Source organism: Pteropus vampyrus, unplaced genomic scaffold, assembly GCF_000151845.1.
Source record: "Pteropus vampyrus isolate Shadow unplaced genomic scaffold, Pvam_2.0 Scaffold323, whole genome shotgun sequence".
Lineage (NCBI taxonomy): Eukaryota > Metazoa > Chordata > Mammalia > Chiroptera > Pteropodidae > Pteropus > Pteropus vampyrus.
Genome location: NW_011889104.1, coordinates 4,188 through 30,397, shown reverse-complemented (window position 1 = coordinate 30,397; position 26,210 = coordinate 4,188). Strand labels below are relative to the sequence as shown.

The following is a 26,210-nucleotide window of genomic DNA, read 5'->3' as shown; positions in this document are numbered from 1 at the left end:
TATAGTTAATTTAGTGCTAAGAGAAAAATAAAACAGGTGAAGGGGCTAAAAAGTATGGGGGACGCTTTTACACAGAATGGACAGGGCAGGCTGCTCTGAGATGACATGTGAAAATGACCAAGGCCTCTGGCCTTTACTCAGAGCAGGCTGGGAAGGCACTGGAGGGTCCTGAGCAGAAATAACTAATATGACCTGACTTTATCCAACAAGGTTATTTTGGCTGCTGGGCTGAGAAGAGACTAAAACATAGGCAAGAACATGGAAGGCAAGTTGAAAAATAACAACTATAAATGACCAATGAGATTGTGGAAAAACCATTCCCATTTACTTACACGGAAACAGTAAAATCTCTCACTAAGTTGGCAATGGTTCACCACAACCCCAACCACCAACATGGTGGAACGGGGCCAGTGAGACTGTTGACTAGATAGCCCTCCGAACGCCTGGGAAATGACTAGAGATATAAAGACTTGTGTAAAAGAACGTTTGCAAATTAATCTCAGTAAGAAAAAAGAATGGATTCAACAATGTTCAATTATTAGCTATTGGTTAGTGATAACACCACACGGTAGCCTTTTCTGGGAATGATGAAATGAGGGGTTTTATTTGAAGAATTTCTACGGATACAGGAAAGTTCCACTGATATGGTGTGTATCTAAGAGGCAATACCAAAAAGGTTTAGAGTGGTCAACTCTAAGCACTACTATTTTCCTCTTTTGAATTCCTCCATTTTCAACATGTTCCTCAGTAAGCATATATTCTTCTATCGTGAAGAAAAACATACAGTTTTTAAAATGAATTTGCTGAGTCAAACCTAAACTGCATAGACAAACACAGCTGCATTCCTTGGACAAAGGAGTGAATCTTGCAGTGACCCAGGCCAAGGTGTCCTGGCAGTGATCTCCAGAGTCTGGAGACCACCGCCAGGAAGGCACACTCCCACTGATGCTCTACATCTGACAGTTAAGGGCCTGTGAGACAGTGCCTGAAGCTGTGGGGGACACAGCTCTCATCACAACAGAGTGGAGACTCAGGCTAAAGCACGCTCTGTCCTCAGATCAAACCTCCCCCGATAGACCAAGCAGTGTGTGCGCAGAGATTGGAGCTCAGGAAAGAGCACTGAGCCAGGTGTCAGGAGTTGCAGTCTAGGCCTGGTTTTGAGCAAATCTGCAGTCTGTGACTCTGTGTGATTCTGTTTCTTCCTCTATTTCTGCTAATCCTAGCATGACTAGCAGTCATTTTACAAAGATCAAATAAAAAATAACAGTCAAACGTGCTTTGCCACGTTATAAAAATACAGTAATTACAATTACTAGTAAAATATTCTTAGATATTAACAGACATTTGATTTGCAACATACACATACAATAAGGGTGACTCAGGTACGTCCATTAGTAAACTGATCTGCTCTACACTCCGAACGCTGTATTACCCATATGCAAACATTACACTGATAACAACAGAATGACTCAGGAAGAAAAACAACTGTCCATACTTACATTTCTTGTCCACGCTAAGCGGTCTGTGTTATAACCCATCATGTTCATGAGACAAATCACAAATAAATTCCACTCTGAGTGATAGCTGGGGCTGCCCGGAGCGCTGTGGACACTGTACCACTTGACAAGCATCTGAACAGCTATTTCTTTTGGCAGGATAAATTTAATGGCTTGCAAACATGTTTGTACTGTTAAAAGCAAAGATTGATTTTAGTATGCTTCCCAGGCAAACACTTCTCTTCCTCTTACGAAAGTTTTTAAACTACTGTGAAAGGAGGACTGCTACTAAAGAACCAATGGGACGCCACGTTACCCAGCCCTTCGCTGGGGCTCAACACGACTGCCAGAGCCCACAGCGTTCACAGGTCTCAGGGCAGCTCTTCAGTCATCACTTTCAGATCAGAAATAAGGTGACTAAATACTTCACTTCATTTGAGATAGAATGAGACTAACAGCCACTGTCCCAGCCATTAATATCTCCCCATAACAGTACAAATATTCCTAGTTTGGACAGTAAATTAAAAGGTCATTCTACCAAACACACAATTTCTACCTGAGTAGATTCACATGAAATCCCACTTAAGCACTTCAGCACCTACATCACAGCTCATGGGCACCCTCGGGGAGCGTGGGCGATGTCCATGTGAGCAAGCATGCCTGTCAACTGAAGAAGCCTTACCACTCCTAGTCACTTGCCAGCATGCAGTGTCTGAAACGCTTTCCAGGCTCCATCTCAAACAGACCAGTCATTATTATGTGCCTCTTAATGACCTGGTGTCCTTAGCATGAGTGTCAATTATAGTGCAACCCTGTTCCCCCAGGGCAGTGAAGGCTGCTGCTGGGAAAAGCCCAAGCCTGCTCCTAGTCACTTTACATACATGCGTTTCCTATTTTCCAAATATTCTCCTCCACTCCTCTTATTGGATTCTTCTCCCTTCCCACTGTCACTATCACCAGGCCCATCCTCGGTTGGATATCCCTTCTCTCATCCACTTGCTACATGTGCACATACAGCAAAGACTGGAATCACATGGAATAAATGTCAGAAAACCAAATAAACAAGTCTGTCCTGGCTTCATCCAAAACAAGTGTAAGCCAGATACTGCCTGAGAGCTGAGAGCACTTCATGAATAAAGCACAAAAACTTACATGCCTGAACCACCTGACTTCCAATTGGCTGTCAGAGAGTAGGATTTCATTTTGGTTTTATTTCTTTCATTTAATCTGTTAATTGTTTTATATACTTTGTTTAGGCTTATACTTCTAGGTACACAGCTTTGCCATTACTGGCTAAATACCAAGCAGAAAAGCAAGGTCTCTCTACACAAACTCAATATTGTTTACCCTACCAATAAAAGATTATTTCCTACAATGCAAAACTCATTCTAATCTACTTACCAAATTCCAGAAATCACACCATCTGCCAGGGCTTTACTTTGGCAGTTAGATTTTTAAACTAATTGTTGTCACACATGTTCTTACATCATACAGGTATTCTTTTCTTAACTGCTATTTATTGGCAAATCCTTTCAATTCTAGTTTTCTTTACTATTCTACGTTCTGAAATATTCTCCACCTAGTATTTTCCAAATTGATTTCAATAACAATTCAAGCAGGCTCCAACTTTATTAAAACACTTCCGATTGTATTTTTACTATCATATTTTTATTCAATTAAGGCAACTATGTACATTTCTCAATTCATCTAACAATTGAGATTTATTTTAAGATTAAAACCATCAAATAGCCAAAACTGTTTTAGCTGCGTAGGTGTCTTTGTTTCTCAGATTTGCCTGGAACAGACATGTCCACATGCTGCAACCTCACTGCATGGTACCTTCAACATAAGACAAACCAAAGAAGCAGAACTAGCACATCTGTCAAGTGCACATCCAGCCTTAACTGTAGTACACGTGGTGGGGACATTGTAGAATGCTCCCCGGCTCTTTATAGCCTCTCTGCAAAGTGAAAAACTCCATCCCATGGCTTCAAAAACAGCAAAGTTTTTAAAACCCCAATTACTAAGATAAATCAGCAATGACTAAATCTTAACTCATAGATCACACAAAGTAAGGTCTGCTCAACCATACCTAATTCAGAGGTGGCAATTTCAGGAAGAGTGATCCTAACCATGGTGCCGTTACTCAGCTCCTAGGAGAAGGAGAAGGAAACAGAGAGCTCGTAAGCGATCCGTGCATCTAAGTCTCTGGGTGCTTTAAAAGCAGCCGATGCTTTACAACATGGCTTTCCTATCAAAGCAAAACTCTAAAATAAATCAAAACAATACTTTTAGAAAAAAACTGAATACATCCAAATTTCAGAAACTGCAAATGTGCATATTTACAAAAATTCTTGTTTCTAATAAAGTGTCTAATTTTCATACGAGTCACCATAACCAAAAAAGGACACTAACATTTAATGAAAAGATAAAAATCGTGTCAACAGAAAATTCAACTGATTAAACAAGTTTTGTTTTCAATAAATTTTTAATAATATAGTAACTTTAAAAAAAGTTAAGCAAATTTATGTCTAAGACAAATAGTGCAAATATTGACACACTACAAGAAATTTTAGAAGTCATGGGAAATGTTCACTTTCATTTTTCAGACAAAATTCTGCATTCTCACAATTTTGAAATGACAATCATATTTCTTAGAAAGTTACCTCTTCTCTCTAATGAAAAGGAAATGCACTTACGAGAGTCACTCTATTACGGACGGGGTCTCTAACAGAGTGGATATAAGTCCCAAGCTGCTGGAAGGTGCAATCCTCATTATAGAGAGAATCATGGAGTTTCGAAGAATCTCTTAGTTCTGGAACTGGGGACAACAGAACAGCCTACAAAAAGTCACAAATACAACACACATGAAGGAGTTCTGAGAAATGAAGGAGAAAACGTTATTCTTTTTTGCATATAATCTACCAACTGTACATATGATTTACTCTCATGCTGCTCTAGGTACGATGATGGGGAATGGAGCTAGACTGAGAGCGTGAGGAAGGCAGCTCCACTCCGGCCATCACACAGGCCAGAGCTGTATAGTGACAGGAAAACAAGGCAGACATGATGGGGCAGAGTTCGTCCCAAGACCTGGAGAGAAGGAAGGGCAATAAAAAAGCAAAAGACTAAGACAGCTCCTTGGGATGCTTCTCCTACAGGCAAATGTTCTGGAAATGGAAGAACATCATTTTTTCTTCAATTGTAGATATGCAAACGAAAATTGTAAAGGGTCTTAGTTGCTAATTACATGCAGATGCTGCCTATTTTAAATCTAGTCCTGACCACCAACCTTTTCATACTCCTATAATTCAATTTATAAGATATCTCTAAGTAACTATTTTGTCATGCTGAGTGCCGATCTAGCATAAGGTGGATTAATTACACCCCAGCTTCTACTCCAACAGCTGCCAAAAAATAAGCCCCCACTCCCGGGTCCCGGATCTAAGTCTGGCTACATAATCCCCTAGAGGTGGCGACGCCATCGTCCAGTGTGTCAGACTGGGATGTGACTTGATGACTACCTTAAAGACAGCAACTGTTCCTGGGCTGACATAATTCCAAGAAAGCTGGGAACCATTTCACATTTTAAGAAATTCTCCCCAGTCACACAGAACTGACATTACTTCAGCACCCCTCCAACAGTGCTGCAAACATCTGGCTTAGATGGAAAGAGCGCAACACTGAGTGTGTTTAAAAAATAAAGTCAGGGCCTAGACGTTACCTAATACAAGTACCAGCACCAAATTCACTCTGAACTGCCCCTAAGAACCTACAATCAGATGTCTCAAATACATACTGCTTCTCCCTAACTTGCTAAGCATGGGGAGGCAGGCACCCAGGTGGCTCAGAGAGCCCTGAGCATCCTTCCTCAGCACCTCACCCAGCACAGCGCAAATCCAACTAGCTGCCAAAAGCTGTCACCTCCCCCTCTTCAGGCTTCTCGTGACACTCCCCTCTTTTTCAGGACACTGCCTGGGCTCAGGCTCTTTTCACACCTCTGAAATTAACACAGACACCACCAGTTGGGATCTGATCAGTCTATCTTCAACCTCAAGGTAAACTTAAACACAGACACTAACACTCATAACTTTGTCCTCATGAACCTGTAATGCTCCTGTGATAAGTGTTCAGAGCAAAAATCACTTTTTCATCCTTTCTTCTTTGAAGAGCACATCAGTAAAGTGTAAATCCCAGCTCCTCCACTTATCAGCTGTGGGACTCTAGACAAGTACTGTCCCTATACTCCTGTGTATCCATCTGTAAAACAGGGTCAGCAGCTCCCCAATAATCCTGGGAATGAGATGAGCCCTTGGTTTGGCCACATCGGCCCATCAGGATGTATGTTCCTAGCAGCGACTCTCCCAGGAACTTTCTGGTCATCATTCAGAAGCCTTGATAGTCTCCCTTAAAATATAATTCCCTATGTAGATACTACATCTGTTCCACACCAGATGGAGAGGCCTCATTCTCTCCTCTGTAGCACCTCCCAAAGTACTTTACACATCACACGGGAGGTCAGTGTGTGTTTACTGGATAATTTGCATTTGAAAACATTTCTATTCTACAAGTGTTAGCTAAACTTCCAATTCTGTCGTTTTTAAAAAATAAAAAAAATTAATCATGGAAGAGAACTAACAACTGACGAAACTTCTTTAAAAACTATTAGTTTTTGGCAACACCCAGTTCATTTCTCACCTCATCCAAGGATCCAAGCAGCTTACTCAGAGGCTCAGGGGTGCTGATGCTGTCTAGCGGGGTGCTGGGACGAGGCACCGCACGGGACGCTGTCAGGGAAGGGGCTGGCAGGCCAGGGATAAAAACTTTTCCCACCTTTAAGCAATAAAGAGATGTGGGAAAAAATACTGGCTTTAATGAATTCTATTCTTTAATAACATGTTATGACACGTAAGCATATATTTCTTTTGATATTTCAAATTTTATACTTTCCAAACACAGCCAAAAAACAGAGAATTAAAATTTTAGGAATGTCATTAAATTCCACCATCCAACTACAAAAATCCTGGTATAATTTCTCTTGATCTGATTCCTTATCTTCATTACTGAGAATTTTTTTTGCAAGAAAGGAGAGGAATGCCAACACAGCCAAGACATTATACCAACTTGTGTATACGGGCTGAAAACTCTTGGTAAGATTAAAAGGAAATACTCATAACTAAAGAGATATGTTAACAATATACATAATTACATGAGTATACTCCCCAAACGCTAATTACAAAAATTGCCCAAAGAAAATCCCTAGGAATAAAAAAAATGACAATGAGAAGTAGTGTATACAAAAAGCTTTTAAAAAACTATCAGAGACCTCCAGGTAATGAAAACCTGGAGCAAACACATTCCATGCTATCCCTCCCACTACTTGCCAACACAACAAAAAACTCTGAAGGAAATTTTCAAGACAGAAGGCTCTGTGAGGCAAGGAAGAAACCTGACTGGCTAGGGACCTGAGGAGGAGGAGTGCTCCAGGTAATCTCCTTACATAACCAGGTCTTGGGTGGGGCAATCTCCTTGCATAACCAGGTCTTGGGCTCTCCAAGCGCCTGCCACCCAGAAATGCCCGCAGGCAGACCAAAAGAAGCCCCACAAAAACCTTGCTCCTTCTGGCCAAGGTGTCAGGGAAAGGGTGACAAGCAGAACAGACACTTTCACCAACCTGCTCCACTCCAGCAAACATGACGAAAATAGCATGGCCCTCTGGGGCCTCCATTCCCTTGAAGAGCTGTGCTCTGGGGGCTTCATCCCACCTGGTGGTGGCACCCCTGCCCCCACTAGAGACTGTGGGCCAGGCCAATCTCATAGGCTAGCTCCACAGCAACTGAGATGGCACCTCCTACCTTCTCATCAGGCACCTCAGCTGCAGGGACAGGGGATAGATCCCTGCTCCCAGCACCCCAAGGCTGCCCCTCCCCCTCCAGTGTCGGCAGCCCCTGTGCAGGAGGAGTACTGGCTGCACCTCTGCCCTGCCCTAAGGCAGCTCACTTCTCCCCTCCCCTCCTGCACTGCAGTCCATCCCCAGCCAGCAGGAACAAGGCAGCCACCACACTTAGCAAGGAAACAAAGAGGATTTTCTACACTGTAGGCCAGGAGTCAGGGAGAGGCTGCAAACTGGTACAACCCACACAGGCCAAGCTGAATCTGTGCACACTCTGAAGCCTAGAGGCCGTGTATAAGGATTGTTTTAGTGTCGTTTATTAGAAGAAACGGCAGGTACAACACAAACCACCTCAGAGACTGGTGAAATGGGAAGAGTTTGGGTATAATTCTATAGTGGGATACTATGTAACAGTGAATGAGGAAACAGCAGCTACATATCAACACAGATAAATCTAAAATAGAGTATAAAGTTGAGTAAAGCAATCAAGTCAGGGAAAAGTGTACGGTATGGTCCCCTCTAATAAAAATTCAAAATGAGGAAAAAATAAACAATGCACTCTTTATGATACATACATAATTGCAAAATACCAATAAAAACAAGGGACTGAGTTACTGTAAAAGTCAGGAGAATGTCCCTCTGGAGAAAGGCAGGGAGCTGAGGGTACAACCAGGAAAGGACGCCTAGGAGACGACACACATACTGGCGACATCCCTGGGTCGAGCATATATGAATGTACACTTCGTTATTCTTCAAACTGCATAATGTATTTAAATTTCATGATTTAATTTGTAAAATTTATTTTTGTGTATATAAATTTTAAAACTGATAACAAGATACAGCCAACATTATACACTGAATACAATAAAACTTAAAAAAAATCTTTGAGACTTAACAAAGAAACCAATCTAGCAATTTCAAAACTACAATCTTCGCAAAACTTCGGCTTAACTCTCTTTTTAAAAAATCATCTGCCTAACTCATTAGAGGCTGCCCCCTATGCCAGGCCCAGTGCCAGCGCAGCTAATGGCAGTGAGTCCGAGACCGCCGTGACGTGACGTGAGGACCAACCTAACTGTAGACTTCATTTTCAACTCTCAGAAAAAATCTCTGCCAAATCTCACAGACAGGAAGTAACAAATATTAAATATCAAACTAAAGTAACATCACAAAATAACATCTAAGGAGGCAGTCTTGCAAAAGCAGAGTGCTACTTACTACTTACCCGGACCACGCCTGTGTATAGCACCAGGTTGCCACTGCTTTCCAGGACCAGCATGGTGTCTAACTTCTAAAAAAGGACACAAATTGTATTTTCCAATCTGTACAAATTACAAAGCAAAATCATTTTCGACTTCTCAAGAAATGTGCCTGTTACCTCCACTGGCGCCGCATCCTTTGCCTGCAGGTTGGTGATGGAGCCGAAGATGAGCTGGGTCTTATCATTACTCTCTTGAAACTTCACACAGCTACACACCCAAGCAAAACACACACCAATGACACGCGTGACACCTGTATCAAGGGCATTACCCTGACTGGAAAAGCCAGTCTCAAAATCACATACTGTGGGATCCACTCATATAACATTTCAAATGACAAAATTATAGAGAACAATCAGTAGCTGTCAGGGATTAAGAACGGGTGGGTGGGTGTGACATAGGTGACTATAAAGGAGTAGCATGAGGGACGTCCTTGAGGTGATAAGAAGTTCTATGCCTTGACTATGGTGCCTGTGCAAGCCTACACACGTGAGCGAATTTCCTGGAACCATGAATACACACATACACAAGTCCATGGAAGACCGATGAAGCCTAAGCAAGGTCTGTGGGCTGCACTGCTGTCAACATCCTTGTTTGGATCACGTACTGAAGCTATGAGATGTAACTTCCAGGGTAAAAAGAGTGCAGGGTACACAAGGCCTGCAACTTCCTGTGATTTACAATTATCTCAAAATAAAAAGGTAAATAAATGGGCAAAGATATGAATATACATTTCACCTAAGAAGATATAGCAATGGCCAATAAGAACATGAGAAGATGCTCAACATAAGTCATCAAGAAATGCAAATTAAAGCCAGTTCACACCCACTAGAATGGCTACAATCAGAGAGACTGATGATGTGCAATCTTGTTAAGGATGAAGAAACCGGAACCCCCAAACATGGCTGGTGGGAATGTACATGGAATCATATACACAGAACATCTGGCAAGTCCTTAAAAAGCTAAAAATGAATTTAACATTTGACCCAACAATTCCGCTCCTAGATATCTACCCAAGGAAAAAGAACTCATGTATGTCCACATAAAGACTTTGGCTCCAGTGTTCACAGCACCATAATGCACGATGGTCGAAAGGTGGGAACAGACAGAAGGGCCATAAACCAAATGTGCTGCACCTACGTGACGAACTGCCTCACGCGCCAGAGATAAAGCCCCCACACGTCCCTGGTGGGCCCTAAAAACCATTATGACTAGTGAAAGAGGCGAAACACAAAAAGCTACATTCTACATGATTCTATAAAATGCCGAGAAAGGCAAATCCACAGAGGCTGGAAGCCTACAGAGTAGCTGCCTAAGGCTAGGTATGGGGACAGTGGCTGCCTGAGAATCAAGCACAAGCGTCTTTAGGGTGGCAGAAACCTTTTAAGACTGGATTGTGGTGATGGCTGCATAACTCCATAAATTTACAAGAATCATTTAATTGTACACTTAAACATATCTATTTTACGGTATGTAAATTATTTCAATAAAGCTATGAAAGGAGGGAGGGAGAGTGGGCAGCCAAAAGTTTATCCACACAGAACCAACAGGAATACACACTTACCGTAACTGGAGCTGGGACTCTACTAAGAAGCACAAGAACTTCTGCCCACATAGGTCAGATGTAATAAACACTTTGGAGGCCTGTGAATTTTTCTCTCTGCAATAAATGCATCAATATGGTAACCATCAACAGCAGTTCAAAAACCTACCATGACAACTCTTAGAAGGCTTTGAGAATGCTCTGCAAGACATAAAAACTGCATGGGCCAGCAATAACCCTGGAGACCCTAAACACTCCTAAGATGTGAATTTCATGATCTGAGATTCCTTTCAGCTCTTTGATTCTGAGTTCGGTCCACAACTTTCTGGATGAAAATCATAACAGTCTTAATCATTACCAGTGGACTCTTTACTTCCGTATTGTGCAAGTTAACCACGGCTGAAGCACTGCAGACTTGAATTCCTACCCCTTCCAGGGTCTAAGGGCTCAGCCGCTTTAGACATGTCCTCTCCTGTCTCCAATCTCCGCTCTCACCCAGCCTCAGCTTCCTCACTCTTTTAAACCACTTCTCTCATGCCCTGAATGGGGCAGAAAACCAGAACTCTGTGAAACAAGAATCTGCAATACTTGCCAGTAAGCTACTTAAAGACATGTTACGTTTAAGAGCAGAATGTGTTTATTTTATATCTGAGGAAGGAAAACAGAAAAGTCACTTCCACTCTGCATCCCATCCTTCCTTTGCTCCAAAGATCCGTCCCCTCCTCCATCTAAGGAAGCACATTCACCTTCTGTTCCACAGAGAATGCAGGCTCCCACCCTCTCTGTGCCATAACCCTCCCCTTCCCTCTCCCCAGGCTACTCTCTCCACTTGTGCTCCTAACTGGGTCCTTGTCCACTGTCACACCTCACACCTGTACTTCCGGTTCCATCCTGTGGCCTACTCTCTCAAATTAAGATAAAAGTCTTAAAACATGAACATGGACTGAACATTAGATGATATGAACTTAGTGTTAACTGGCTGGGTGTAAAAATAGTATTGCAGTTGGGTAAAAAAAGTCCTTACATTTTCGAGATACAACTGAGATATTTCGTCATGAAGGTGAATTTCCTTTAAACAGTTCAGCAAAACCTCTCCCTAACTCAGAGACTCAGTCTGGCTCATCGCAAACCCGACCCCCACTCAAAGGCAAAGCCCTTCAGACCATCTGTGCAACTAGGCTCACCTCCCCAGCCCCAGCCCCACAGGTCACCAGAGAGCCCACTGCCCTGCATGCACCACCTCTCGGCACCCACTCTTGGTACCACACCTCTCAAGCATTGGCATTACTGGCACTTTCCTTCAGAAAGACTGCCTTCCTGTACTCCATGACATTGACTTCTGCCATATCACCCACTTGACCTCTCTTGCTTTGTCTCTCTGCGACAGCTCTGTCTCGTCACTTTTCGCCCCCAAAAATGGGATGGTTCCGAGACTTGAGCCCTCTTCTGATTCTACACCACCAGGTTTTCACTATGTGGGTAGAGGTCACGGACCCCTTTAGAATGGGACGGACGTGAAAACTCTCACCTTAGAGAAAGGCCTGCACACAACACATGCACGCACACACACACATGCATGACGAGGCAGGGCTCCAGAGGGTTAGCAGATGCTCTGCAGCCGCAGGCTCATCCACAATCCCCCAGGAACCTGACCCCAGGAACTGAGCTCTCTTGCCTCCATCACCACTCTCAGGCACACAACTCCCACGTTTATTGCTCTGCTCAAACCTGAGTTTACACCCACGTATGAAACACCTTCTCATAGCTATCATCAAGTGGAGCAGCCCTAGAAGCATCTCCATCTCTCAGCCCTTTCTCTTGCCCCTAGCACAAGCAGGTGGGTGCATCTGTAGTTCCCTGAACACAACATGCACTCACACTTCTCAGCTTCTGCTCTGCTGCCCTATCTGCCCTACTGTCGCTTCTTCACTTCCCCACCTACCAAATACCTATCCATCTTTCCAAAGCCCCACTGGCAGAACTCACAGTGTCTCCTCTGTCATTGTCCTTCTGTGTCTCTTTGAGAACAGGAACAGTGACTAATTTGCCTGCTAACCCACAGGCACTAGCACACTCACTGGGATGGGCTGAATGAATGAATGAATGAATTATTAAAGGGAACATATAAGGAGAAAGATCACAAAGAACAGAGATCTAAACTAAAACGGGTGGTATTAAGATATATCTATGTGCTTTTCTAAGTATTAAGAACTAAGGATACTAAAAGGAAGTTTAAGCAAAATACCAAGTATTTTCTAAGACTTTAGCAACATTTTTCTTTGAATATAAAAATATACAGTTCAAACCTCATACTGGTAATTGCTTCTGTCCATACATGTTCAATACACAGTTCAGGAACAATCGGCTCGGTTTCTGGCGCAAGGAAAGAGCCATTTGAATGGCTATTTGGAGACTGAGAAATGCTGTGTCTCCTTGGAGACTGATTGTGGCTTGAAAGGTTGAACCTTTGCACCCCTGAGAAAGAGTGCGCTCCTGAGGCAGGGGAGTGAGCACGGCTGCAAAGTAAACAGAGGAGAGAGGATGGCACAGTCAACACTACAGGCTGCTGTCACACATCGACCAATAGCACTTTCCCAGTTCTGTGCACAGAGAGCATTCATGGCATAGGTTCCAGTCAGAAAAATAAGTTTTTAAAAAAGGAACTGCTACTTAAATGGATCGTGTGAATGTGTTTTACTATATTCTAAAGATTTAGAATTCTTATTAGAATTCATTCTTTTAGAACTGCAAATTAGTTAATTTTCTGCCTCAGAAAATGAATTGTTTATATTATTCAAAAAGGTCTGAACTCTGTTCCTGTACATTCGGACACATGCGCAGCAATGAAACTATGTCCCTATGTAAAAAGACAGGGAGATATCTAGGTAGACAGACAGATGACATAGATGATAGATGATAAATAGATGAGATAAATGATAGATGACAGATAGATGATAAACAGATGACAGAGATAGATGACAGATAACAGATGGATGACAGAGATAGATGATAAAAACAAAAGAAAAGCTAATGCAAATTAAGATAAAATATCAAAATATTTTTGCAATCAATATTCATCAAACTGCTGCCATTCAGTGGTAGAAATGAGGTAACCAGTCTGACAAGCACAAGCAGCCTCCAAATGTGACTCATTGAACGAGGTGACAGAGTGGACCTGGAAGTCTCGGTAACAGTAACACAGATGGAATACTGGCTGTCTTCCCTAAACAACACCCAGAGCTGGCAACAGAAACTGTTAAGTCCCTCAAAACCAAGAGAAAGTTTGGAAAAGAAGGTATCTTTTTCTTGCACTATCTTGGTAAAACAAGGACACACTCTACACCCAAGTCCCACCTCAGAGCTGCCATGTTGGAGATGGAAGGAGACCGAGAGTGCAGACTGGGCGATGAGGTGGAGCGGCTCTGACTGTGGACTGAGGAGTAATTCTGGAAAGGCGAGCCCACGGGAGAGTCTCCTTTGGAAAGGCTTCTGAGGTGAGCTGTGAGGGAGCTACTCGTGGCCACATTCTGGGGGGTGCCCCCCTGTTCAGAGAACTTTAAGACAACATTCTCTTCCTTAAGTCAAAATGATAAGAAGGAAAAAAAAAAAAAGATAATCATCAGATGAAAAGAGTAATTTCCTTGTGAGAACTCAGGGAGATTCAAGTTACTAAAGGTCCAATCTTTCTTTTTTCCTAAGTAGCTCCATCTACCTCACTAATGATTCCTCCAGAAGCACATGGAGGTTTTCAGTACTATCCAGCCCTTGTCCTCACCTCTGTTTTAACTCTCCGGAGAACCCACACAGAATGTAGACTCTGAACAGTGTCGTAGGTCATTACAATGGAGGGGTCCATGTTGAGAAAAACTATTTTCATCGCGTGATCTACAACATATTGCACCCGTGATGAACCGAAAAGGCCTTCGAGATAAAATAGAAATAACCAAGTTTTGAACAATGGACTTTACAACACTGTTCTTTATCAAAAAGACTTCTTGCAATCCCTAAAGACAAAGAGAAATCAAGCCAAGTAAGGCATAAAAATCCATTAATATATTAATTAACCTTGAATTTTAATAAATTTTCTTTGGGTATCAGCTTCCTTAAAATACATTAAAGATGAGAGTGTTTCCAGTTTTAATCTCACATACATGTGATTAAATGGTGAAGATTTGTGCTGACTCATCATTAAATTCATCAGCCACAGGTAAAAGGTCCACGACTCCTTCAATAACCACCTTATTTATAAACTGCAATCAACTATTTTGCCAAGTTGTTACTGGTTCTATAAGATATCTGTCCTTTATAATAATCATTGAAAGAGTGCTAAAACAATACACCTGTTTCTGCTTTACTGATTACACATGCAAACATGCAAAATAGGGTTTTCCTAGTAAGTTTGGTTTCTACTTCTATAGTACCACGAATTAATTTCTGTCCTTATTTGACAGCTTCCGAAATGCTTCCCTCTCGGTTAAAATATTAGATAATAAAAACATATATATATTTTATGAAAATAAGAAGTACTTTATAAAATAAATAAAAATCACTCATAATCCCACCATCTCAAAATATCCACTATTACTATATTAGGGAGTATTCCAGTTTGTCTCCTATATGTAGACACACACTTCTAATGTTTTTACAAAATTAGTATTTAGTTTTATATCCTACTTAACATTATGCATAAGCAATCCCTGAGGTCATTAAATATTATTCAAAAACATGATCAATAATGGCTGCACATGATTCAATCCAAGGTTCTAAAATGTTTATTTAGGTTGTTAACTGTTACCGACAAATACAGAATTATCAACAAACTTCTGTAAAGGACCAGAATAACTAGTTCGGGCTTTGCAGACCACATACTAACTCTGTAGTATAAATCTTTTTGTTTTTTCCTACGAACCTTTAAAAAGGTAAAAATGGTTCTTAGCTCTTAAGCCTTACAAAAACAAGCAGTTAGATAGATGTAGCCTGCAGGCTGCAGCTGCCAAGCCCTGGTACAAAAAATAAAAACCTCAGTGGTATTTCAGAATATGTACTAGGGATAAAGTCCTAAAAGTAAAATTTGTCAAAAAGTATGAATATTTTTTGACCTTTCGAGTCCATATTATTTATAATTACCATGACATTGAAAAATTTAACAATCATCTAGAAATGCCTGTAGAAAATATTAATAGTTCTGAGCCCCAGCAAATGATGTCTTTATGAGCAGGGAAAATGAAATATTAAAATATTCACACAGTCCAGGCCTAAGATTTATATTTTTTCCTTCAAAGAAAATTTTTTTAATTCATCTAAGTATCATTCATTTACTTATTAATTACTGAGGAATAGAGCCCAAGTAGGTCAGCAAATCCACTAGCCATCCTGATCAACTCAGGCTCTCTTTTTAGGACAAGGATAACTGTTAAAACAGCTAATAGCATGGTATTCAAGAAGTTCTTGCTTTAATATAAATTATTTTCAAAATAGTTATTTTTGTAAAATGCTTAAATTATATTATTTTTATAAAACGAGTCAAATTTTCTTAAGCATCTTCATTCTCCTCAACCCAATTCAAAAATATGAATTTATAAAAATACACTTACTTCCCGATTTACACACAAGTGGGGTTATTTCATCCAGTGGATGCAGCATGCTGAACATGGTGGGTAAAGGTTCTCTGATAATAAACAAACAAGCGATCACCAACACAAGATGACTCCATTTGTAGAAAAACTTTACACCTGCCTTGCAAAAAAAATCTTTTCCAGGTTACATAAGCAACTAGAAACCTGCCATCTCTAAAAGCAACCCTCTCAACTTTTACACAGTGTTTTTCACAGTATCTTCTATTTCCTTCCTAGACAGCTCTCCTCTTATGCAGGGTAGTTCTCCACATATTCATACACACACATAAACACTCACACACAGCCCAGGACTAGCTACAAACAGTATTCATCACCAATGGGGTAATGGGCACAAGGCAGTCTGGTTCGTTTTTGAACCTCTCTTAGTAGGAGTATGTCTTTGGCAGCTAAGAAGGAATTTTGTCTCCTACACCAACATATGAAGGAGTGCACCTAAAAAATAAAAGGAGAAAATCTTCAAGTAAATAAAAAGGCTATATATTTTTAAGGAGTGATTGAAAAAAGAGGAGGAAAAACCAGGCCTTCTATGTAAACAAAAAAAGAGATCAATATCTCTAAGTCATTTTTTGAAGATGTCACATCCACTACTTGCCCCCACTGTGATGGGTACTGTATGTCCCTGCCCGTCATGACAGGAGCTCACTACTGGCTCGGGACACAGGTAAACACACACTGATGAGCACCTACAGTTTCTGGCACACCTAACATGTCCTGAGCCCTCTGACAAAGATTATGTACATTAGCTAACTTAAACCTGCACCCTAAGAGGTAAACGGAAGCATTTCTGTAACAAATATGAAAACTGAAGATAAAAAGATGGCAGAGCTGAGAAGTGAGTCTTGTTATCTTTAAGCCATGGGTTTGTTCTGTTAGATGACTCAGTACCACATGAGAACTCACAAGCGTACAACAGTGAGAGGAGAGAAAATGGCATAAATCTGTGCTGTTACCATGGAAATTATCATCATCCCAAAGTCTCAGGTAAACAATTTCACCTCAGAACCAACACAGAGAAGCCCAAGTAACAACGTTCTGAACTGAGTGAACTCAGTACCTGGGCGGGCCGGGAGGTGCCTCGTGTGCAGAAGTGCTCCGTTCGAACAACAGTCCATACTTAGTAGGCCAGACACCGGCAACCTGCCAGGTAAAGGCGGGCAGACAGGGTAAAGGTGATGCTCTCTGGGACATGTGTTTAGAAAACATCGGAGAACATCAGATGTCCTTCCAATTCAGTAAGAGCTTCACAAAAAACGTGATCAGCGACTAATATTTTTAGAAAGGAACTCTAACAAGCAAGTCTCAGACAAAATCAACTCTAAGGAAGAGTTCGATCTGAGATTCCTGCCAGGGGCTAATATCGACACCAAAGTGACAAAGCGATACAACTTTAACCTCAGCACTTGACAGGAAAAAGATGATGAGAAACAAGAAAAAGACTAATATTGTCATCTTCTTTAATATAACCAAAATGATTTCCTATCGGTCACTTAAACTTTGGGGGAAAAACTCTCAGAAAAGACTTTACAATTCACTTCATTAAATTATTTTTTATGCAAAGATCGAAAAGTGATAAGCCACAAAAGCTGCTAAAGTTTGAGTAAAAATAATATTATTATTTACTACAAGACATAAGAGTGCAATACTTCTGAAACCAGTTAATTCAAGAATATTCCCCAACCAAACACAAAAACATTTAAGTTTACCTGAAAAGGTAAAGAAGCTATGTAATCCTTTCCTCCTATGCTGTGCATGTTAATACACGAACTTTGCAATATACATATGCATTTCTCTACTTCATCGCTACCTGAAAGAAAGAGTACAACCAGAGGTATGTTTTTGTTTCAGAAACACCCACAAGTTACAATTCCCAACAGCACAAATTCTTCAAAGAACAATAAAAAATGCCTAGGCTAACCCACCATTATTAGGGGCTACTAATTTTGAATGAGAAAAAACAATGATATATATTTGGAATCATAAAAATGCAATAAAATTAAAAAGAAACTTACTGTAGGCTTTTTCAGACTTATCCTGTGATATAATGAAGTCACACCACAATGCCTAAAATTAAAACAAACAAAAACAAAATTGTATCTAAATAATAACTTACTGACTAATGGCATCTAAATAATAATCATGACACCTATACAACCGTCTCTCCTTGTCGGCTCGACACACACCATAGGAACAAAAAAGAGTCATATAAAATAAAGTTAGACTAATAATGATAAATAGTATAAAGAACGATAAACTGCAAGAAAATTTTATGAAAAGAGAAGGGAAGACAAAAATCAAACAATCAACTTGCAGCAAAAGTGAACTCAAACATTGGCTCAACATATATTAAGCCCTATGTCCTATGCAAAGCTAAGGATTATCAGAAAGCTGAAAATTGCCAAGCTATTTTACAATCTCCAGACTTACTTAATGATCTTATCATTCTTTTATATTCTTAGACTCGCTTTAGAAAACTCTTTAGAAAAACATTTCCCCTTCCTAAAGACCCATCTTACAAAATATAAACTAGGAAAAGCCATTCAACTTTCACTTACTGAAATTATTCATGGCATTTTTCTGGGTTATTTTGAATTGTGGTAAGATATACGTAACATAAAATTTGCTATTTTAACTATTTTTAGGTATACAAATTCAGTGGCATTAAGTACATTCACAAAATAGTGCAACCTCATCGTTATCCATTTCCGGAACTTTTTCATCATCCCAAACAGAAACTGTCCATTCAACAGTAACTCCCCATTTCTCCCTCCCCGCAGCCTCTATTCCACTTCCTGTCTCTATGAATCTGCCTACTCGAAGTATCGCAGGAAGGTGGAACCATGCCGTATCCGTCCTGTTGTATCTCGTTTATTTCACCTAGCATAAGGCCCTCAAGGTTCATTCATGCTGCAGCATGTATCAGAATTCCCTTCCTTTTAAAGGCTGAATGACATTCCAGTGTAGGCATCGACCACATGTTGTTTACCCATTCATCTGGCCATAGGCACTTGGGCTGTGCCCCCTTTGGCCAGTGTGAATAACACTGCTGTGAGCACTGGTGTACAACCATCTGTCTGCGCCCCTGCTTTCATCCCCGTACATACCCTACAAGGGGAATTGCTGGGACACATGGTGATCTTAAGTTGAACTTTTTGAGGAAACACTAAACTCTTTTCACTAGGCCACCAGTAATGCACAAGGTTTCAATTTTTCAACATCCTCAGCAACACTTGGTATTTTTTTCATTTTTTTCATAACAGCCATCCCAGTAGGTATAAAGGGGCATGTCATTTTGGCTTTTATTTGCATTTGCCTAATGATTACCAATGCTGCGCATCTTCTCATGTGCTTACTGGCCATCTGCTTGTCTTCTTTAGAGAAATGTCCATTCAAGTCCTCTCCCTGGTTTTGAAATGGATTATTTTGTTGTTGTTGAGTTGTAGGAGTTTTTAATGGCATTTCAGCAAATGAAAAATTGGCATCAGAGGTGCATTCCAAAATGATTCTGAAACATCCAAAATCTATGCTGTATCTCTTACCCGCTCAGCTTCTTTTCATGAAACTCCATCCTCCTAGTCTCAGAAACCAGCATCTCCTTTAAGAAATCCTCCCTTCAGAGCTCAGTTCCCCAGCTCTCACCACACTGCGAATACGCAGCTATGATACAGCACTTCAGTTTATCTGAATACGGCATTTTAGTTTGCCTGTTTTTTGTTCACCTTTCCACACTATGAGTTCTTCAATGGCAGAAACTGTAAATTCATCTTTGTCAACCCAGGACACTGCCTGAAAGAGTGTCACTAAACACTTACAGAATAAATGAAGGAATAAACTAAATCTGAGTCACATACTCCTGGAATTATTTCTAACCAAACTATAAAATTATCTTTCTCCATACTAGCAGAAGCCTGAACAGTGTTTTCCAGACCAAAAGGACTGAGATTACAAAGCTTATGATTCCATTTACAAGTGATTTTAAGATAAAGGAGACAAGAAAAAGAAGATAATATTGCATATCCATAGAACCCAGTAAACAGGCAATCATTCCTTGGAGAAATTAAGATGGAAACATAGGAGCAAAGAACTATCTGGATATCGCCACAGCACTTTTGACATCTACTCCAACCATACAGATTCATGGGGAAATGATCATCGAAAGACTACTGGCTTCAACACTCCTAGACAAAAATGCTTTTACACATACCCTCAATTTTTGGAATAATTCAGTGTATCCTTCCCAATATATGGTTAGAGGAGTACAATGTTCATCAGGAAACAGTTAACAAGGAAATAAGTAATAAGCAGTGTCCAGGAACCAAGATTTCTGCGTTTACCAATAAAGGACTTAACATTGGTCAAAAAGCTTCAAAACCTCTTGTCAATAGCCTAACAATTAATTCAACTACTATAAATGCTGCATTACAGCTGTACGTACACAGTATTCCTCTGTCCCACTATTAGTGATGGCAAACCCCACACATGGTCGAGGTGGACACCAACAGATAGCTCCACAGTAGATACACATTTGTTCCTTCACATTCAGCAAGCGACCCACAGGGTGACTCCCTGGTGCCCTGCTAACACCCTTTCACCAAATAGCATTAGTGTCCATTTACAATCCTGTTCTGAATTAATGATTAAACTGGAGGATACAAAATGGTGATTTTCTAATTTCACCATCCTTCTGTATTAGCTGGCATTAGTCTATAAATAAGGGTTTTCTTTCATTCACTGCAAGTTAACTGTCTTCCCAAAAAGGCAGGGCAAATGCTTAATTCTTTCCCTTTAATTACCAATTTTAAGACTACAGTTGGGTACAACAGCCGAGTGCAATGAGCACAAATTAGTCTTCTTCATTTCACTTTCTCTCTAAGCATTATTATGAAACTGATTTTTCTTTATTAAATACTTTGCAATCAATTATAATCATCATGTGTTAAGTTATTCTTGTACCCTTAATGCCTTATAAATTTTTATTAACAATATCTAACCAAATTACTAAAAAAGAGTGTCTAAAGATTATCACCAAATGGACAAGGAATAGCATAAAAAAAAAAAAAATGATACAGAAAATAAATGAAAGTTTCCTTTTCCTACCATCATCTTCACTACATGTTAAAATGTATACCCAGCTGCTGGGATCATTATGCTCTGTTCTTACCATTTCTTTTAAACATGAAGACTAAAGCTTTTTTTAAAAAAACTGTTAAAGAGCTAATCAAATGCTAAAATTGAAATCAACTCACCTGTTGAACAGGACTGTCAACTGTAAACGCTTTATAAACTGCCAGCGCCTGACTTTTACTCCCTTTGCTCCAGATCACCATATTTCCAGCCACATAGAGTTCCTCATCATAATCCACTTCTTCTCCAATTTCGCTTACGCCTTTCCTTAACTGCCAGCTTTCCTTAAAAATTAACACATGTAAGACATGTTCAAGCACTGCCTTTTTTTTAATAGTATGGAGCAATACTTATTAATTAAATCAAAAGACCACCCAGATACAAGTCTCCTCTTCTCTCTCTGCCTATGGAGTAAGACTTAATCCAAGCCAAACTTTTAGAAAGTTTGGTGCTTCTGACTAACACAGAGGGGTGTGTGGGTGTATTACACGTCTTATAGGATTTCAGAAACGAGAATTTACTCAAGCATTCTACATTAAATGTTTTATATACTACCATATTATGCTGCCAAAAATATAAGCAAAAATTAACCCTTACCTGTACATCCAAAAATGAAACCAACGTGCTTGGGAGACTAAAAGGATCGATTAACTGTATGGGGATGATGGAGAGGGGCCAGTGAGGCGCACATGGGAACACTGGGGGAGCTTGTGTGTCATACAGATTTCCCTGCTTCACAACTGCACACATTTACCTTCCTAACCTTGTCTCAACCGTCAACATGAACCAGGAGGAAAAGGTTTAGCTCTCTAACTACACAGACTTCCCCTTCCTGAGATTTCAGTACCCCAAAAGGGAGATGAAAATGGAATAAAGTGGGAAAGAATGACTTTCTGACACTCACATCTCATCCTTCTACTTAGGAACTACTTACTATTTTGTCTACTTAAGTGGCATTTTTCTCCTCTAGAAATATGTAAGTTTTTTGCAGCAGGAACCATTTCTAACTACTATCTAATCAAGTAACATGAAATCTGGTCCCCATGTACTAAGAAAAGAGGTTTAAAATGGACCATAATCACAGTGACTCTCATGATAAAACCATGAAGTTATACAAGCTGTCTAGATAAACAACCATAACACTATAATACAATAAAGTCATTATTTTCAGCCTTAATTAAAATTACCAAATCTTACTCTACCCTAGAAATATGGCATCACACTAATTTCTCTGTTGCATCTGGGTAGCCTTAAATCATAAGTAGATCGCATCAGTCTATGTTTCAAAATAAAATGAGAATCTTAAGAGAACCTTCTGTTTCTCGTGGATTGTAACCTCCTGAAGGGACCCCACCAAGCCAGCAGCACCATCGGACGACCATAACTCAGAAGCCGGCTGCAGCTGGCGCAGTTGAAGGTTCAGAGCATTAGGGTGATGCTTGCAGTGGTCTCGACCGAAAGGAACAAATTCCTGCAAATCCCCGGCTGCAATCATTGTTGCCCTTTCTTCATAGAAGTTCGACATGGGTTCCAAATATCAACATTATTTCTGTATGAATTCAAACACATTCTGGTCAGCTGTTAGAGTCAAAATACCATAAAATTTTACAGAAGAGTCATTAATCTTTAGGTGAGGGACATAAAGTCTTAGCGCATTGCAGGTGTACAAGTGATCATAACATCAAAGCGCATTCCAGATCCCACTCTTTCAGGTAATTACAGTTAGCATTTTGGCTACTTACCATGACATAACCAACACTAGTTACATTTTAGGTGCAAATAATCAATACGCAGTTACTGCTGTGGGAAACCAATGGAATGAGACACCCACTCACGTCTCACAATACCGATCCTACGTTTCCTAGCACTATGCATGAATTTTTCCACACTTCACACAAGTATTTTAGACAAGCAGTACTTTATAGCCCATGACCTCTCGGCTCTCAACATTTAAGTTCATTGCTGTTCAGATGCTAGAACCGCATTTGAAAAGCACACCTATAGGATCACTGGTATATTGAAATGAAACCATGAAAAACACACATTACTTCTAATTCATCAAAAGTTAAACTACTGCTTTAATAAACTAGCAAATGCCATCTAGTAATTTAGAGCCCCAATCCACCAAAACGTATAACCACAATTAATTCCAATTTTTGGTCCAAAACCAACGAACCGAGGCACGAATAACTTTGGCCATGGAACAGTCGTGCTTGTTTACAAATTTAAGAGTCCTAGCTTCTAATTAACATAATCTACCATAGTTCAGTTTATTACTGCAAAAATGTGGATGAGCTGTGGGTATAAACATATCCTTCTACTTCCAAAACATTTCTATGTACAGTAACTGACAACCAGTCAAATTTCAACACTGTATAATGTGGTATCACAGGCGGATGCCAGTTCTGTCTCCGAGACAACATCTACATTAAAAACTGTTTTTTGTGGCATCACGGTTAAGGTGCGATCCTCAAGTACATAAATTAAAACAAACATTAATGTTGGCACTATCGACAAACTTTAAAAAGTATTTGAAAAGGCATTCACGATGAAGATAGTTGAATTTGACTTAGTCTCTCCTCTGGGGTCTTTTGGGCCCAGGTTGCTTTCTTTGATGCAATATCTCAAAGCCAGTATTTCCTATGCAGCTCCTCTAGAGCTGCGGTTATTTTGCTGTGAATTAAGTGTCACAATCATGACACTTCTCCTCCTGCTAAAAGTCAGTATTGAGAACACTTAAACTTGAGATATGACTGAGATAGCGCTTTATAAAACTCACAGAAAACAAAATTCAGCTGGCCTTTCTATAGTCAACCGGATAACCAACATCTCAAAACTTTGAGAGAAAATTACAAAATTATAAATTACACAATTGTTTTCACGGTATAATATCTTCTTGTGCTGTTTAAGGCAACGTGTCTAATCTACAGTACCCCAAATGTGTACGTGTTTTTACTTATCAGGGGCAACATAATGAGCTCCCCAGCAAAGTACTGGATTAAATTGATGTGCTAAAAAAGCAAGACGTCAGCTTTCCATACTAGAAACAAAAACTACCCTGTCAGGGGTACCCACGAAGCTGGTTCAAGAGCAGACCCAAAAGCCCCAGAAGGCACCTTTAGCTGAGTCTCCGCAAAAAGGCAGAGCTTCCTCGGCCTCTTTAAGGGTCGGTGAAAACAAGAGGGTTGTAAGACAACTTTCCGAGGGAAAGGGGCCGAACTGGAAGCCGAGGCCGCACATGGACACCGCGTTTACTCGGGAAGGAAGCCCTGGCGCTAGGAGGGGCGCGGGGAGACGTGCCCAGAGAGCCCAGCCCGTAGGCCGGGCCTCCCCCAGGCTCCTGGTCTCCTCACCTGGTCCTGCGCTGCCGGCCCTAGGCGGGTGCGGGAGTCAGAGGACACGCGCTGACCACTGGCGCCGCTGGCCGGACCCCTACCTGAGTAATTCAGGACGCGTCAGGCGCGGCGAGCCCCGGCTGCTCCCCGAGGGCAGCGGCAGAATCGATCACGGGGATTCCTCGGCCGCTGCAGCTTCTCATTCCCTCTCCTTCCCTTACTGCAGAGGAAGAGCGAGCAGCGGCTGAAGACAGGAGGACGGGAGGTGAGCCGCTCTGGAGATACGTTCAAACGGAGGTGTCCATCTTAGCTTCCCGTCGTGCTTCGCGCCGAGCTAGGCGGGAGCGGGGCTTCATGGGGCGGGGCCGCACGGGGGTGGGGCCTCGCAGGAGGCGCGAAGTAGCTCGAGGTCTTGACCCCTAAGCAGTCCGCGCAGCCTGAAGGATGCTCGGGCCTCCGCTTTCGGCAGCACAGGCGAAGCCCGGAAGCGGGACCACGTCTGCTGGAGTCCGTACTGTGACAGCACTCTGCTGGCGTCCATGTCTTATCCTGGTCACGTCGTTAGGAGCCTGAACCGCCTTCTAACTCAACTAGCTGACTTTCTGGCTAGTGTTGCTGACTTCCCGGTGAGTTGAACCTGCCTTCAGGCTTGGGAGAGAGAGTAGGAGGCTGCCGATTTTCTCTCTTTGCCAGTGTGTTTTAATCCTGTGGGGCTCGACCTTTTGAAAAGTTGATGAAAGGTGTGGACGCTGTCACACAAACCTTGCATGTAATTTCTGAGCTTCACAAACACCCCTCCCCCTCCCCCTGCCCAGGCAATTCCTAGACCTGGGTTAAGAACCCCAGCTTTATTTGCCCTCCCTGTCTGTGGATTTAACTGTACAATATCACATTCATGAAAAACAAAACTTTCTTGAGCTCAAGAGGGTCGCTCATTCACTTATTCATCAAATGTAATGGAGTGCTACTTCCTACCTTCCGCCAGGCGCTAGTCCTCACCCTTGGCAGCTTACAGACAGTGAAAGAAGAATCTTTAAACTTATTTATAGCATATAGACACAACCCTTGTGATATGCCAGGTGTCCCCACCATTTTTCAAACAATTCTTTAATAGTCTCCATAACCTCAGAGAGGGTATGTTTATTATTATTGTCAGATGGGGAAACTGAAACATAACATTGCACCTGTAAAGTACAAATACTAATATCTCACAATTTCTGTTGACCAGGCATCTGGGCACAATTTGACTCTGCCTCAAGGTCTCTATGAAGCAGGGGCTGTGTTTTCTGAGGCAAGACTGGGGGCAGATTCTCTCTCAAGGTCACTCGCCTGGTTATTGTCAGGATGCAGTTTGGACTGAGAGCCTGAGTTCCTGCCTGTTGGCCGGGACACTCCCTTGGTTCTCTCCTCTGGGCCCTTTACATAGGGCAACTCAAAACATTGGAGCTTGCTTTCCCAGTTCCAGAGATGTGACAGACAGAGACACACACAGAGAAATTAAAACGGAGGTAGAGAGAAGGGAGGAACTCAAGAATGAGTAACAGAAGTGATAGTTTAGTAATTAAATGCGGACCTGACACCCTGTCACCTTAGCTGTATTCTGTTGTCCAGAAGCCAGTTATTAACCACTCCGTGGACACACAGGGACATTCATGCCAGGAGGCAGGAGTCACTGGGGCTGTTGTGGAGGCTGCCACCACGTGGACTCACACGAGGGCGTTGGTCTGATTCTGAGTTGAACATGAGACCATCGGAAGGTTTTAGGCCAGTGGATGACAAGGTCTAAATTTCTTCTAATTCCATCCCCTTAAAGGTGCAAACCTGAAAACAAGGCCAAGACAGGCAGTGACTTCCCCAAGATCACATGGCTGGACCCCAGGCCCATTCTGAGTGGTGTTTTATGCTACATCCCACTCCTTGTAAGTCC

At 41.3% G+C, this 26,210-nt stretch overlaps 1 protein-coding gene across 2 annotated transcripts in view; it reads right to left on the bottom strand.

The window, feature by feature from the left end:
* Positions 1–24,628, bottom strand: part of ANAPC1 (anaphase promoting complex subunit 1) — a 72,284-nt gene extending 47,656 nt beyond the window's left edge. Inside the window, exons 1-17 of one of the 2 annotated variants that reach the window (XM_011377840.2) lie at positions 24,385–24,628; positions 22,261–22,497; positions 21,071–21,232; positions 17,837–17,888; positions 17,531–17,631; positions 16,882–16,964; positions 15,786–15,859; positions 13,967–14,112; positions 13,546–13,766; positions 12,498–12,707; positions 10,213–10,308; positions 8,768–8,858; positions 8,615–8,680; positions 6,195–6,329; positions 4,196–4,336; positions 3,589–3,649; positions 1,500–1,687 (exon numbers count right to left, since the gene is read on the bottom strand). In XM_011377840.2, the coding sequence (XP_011376142.1) occupies positions 1,500–1,687; positions 3,589–3,649; positions 4,196–4,336; positions 6,195–6,329; positions 8,615–8,680; positions 8,768–8,858; positions 10,213–10,308; positions 12,498–12,707; positions 13,546–13,766; positions 13,967–14,112; positions 15,786–15,859; positions 16,882–16,964; positions 17,531–17,631; positions 17,837–17,888; positions 21,071–21,232; positions 22,261–22,473 (2,040 nt within the window). In that variant the 5' untranslated portion in view covers positions 22,474–22,497; positions 24,385–24,628. Of the gene's footprint in view, positions 1–1,499; positions 1,688–3,588; positions 3,650–4,195; positions 4,337–6,194; positions 6,330–8,614; positions 8,681–8,767; positions 8,859–10,212; positions 10,309–12,497; positions 12,708–13,545; positions 13,767–13,966; positions 14,113–15,785; positions 15,860–16,881; positions 16,965–17,530; positions 17,632–17,836; positions 17,889–21,070; positions 21,233–22,260; positions 22,498–24,384 lie in introns of those variants that run through there. The other variant, XM_023521936.1, reaches the window with a different exon arrangement.
* Positions 24,629–26,210: the final 1,582 nt, after the last annotated feature.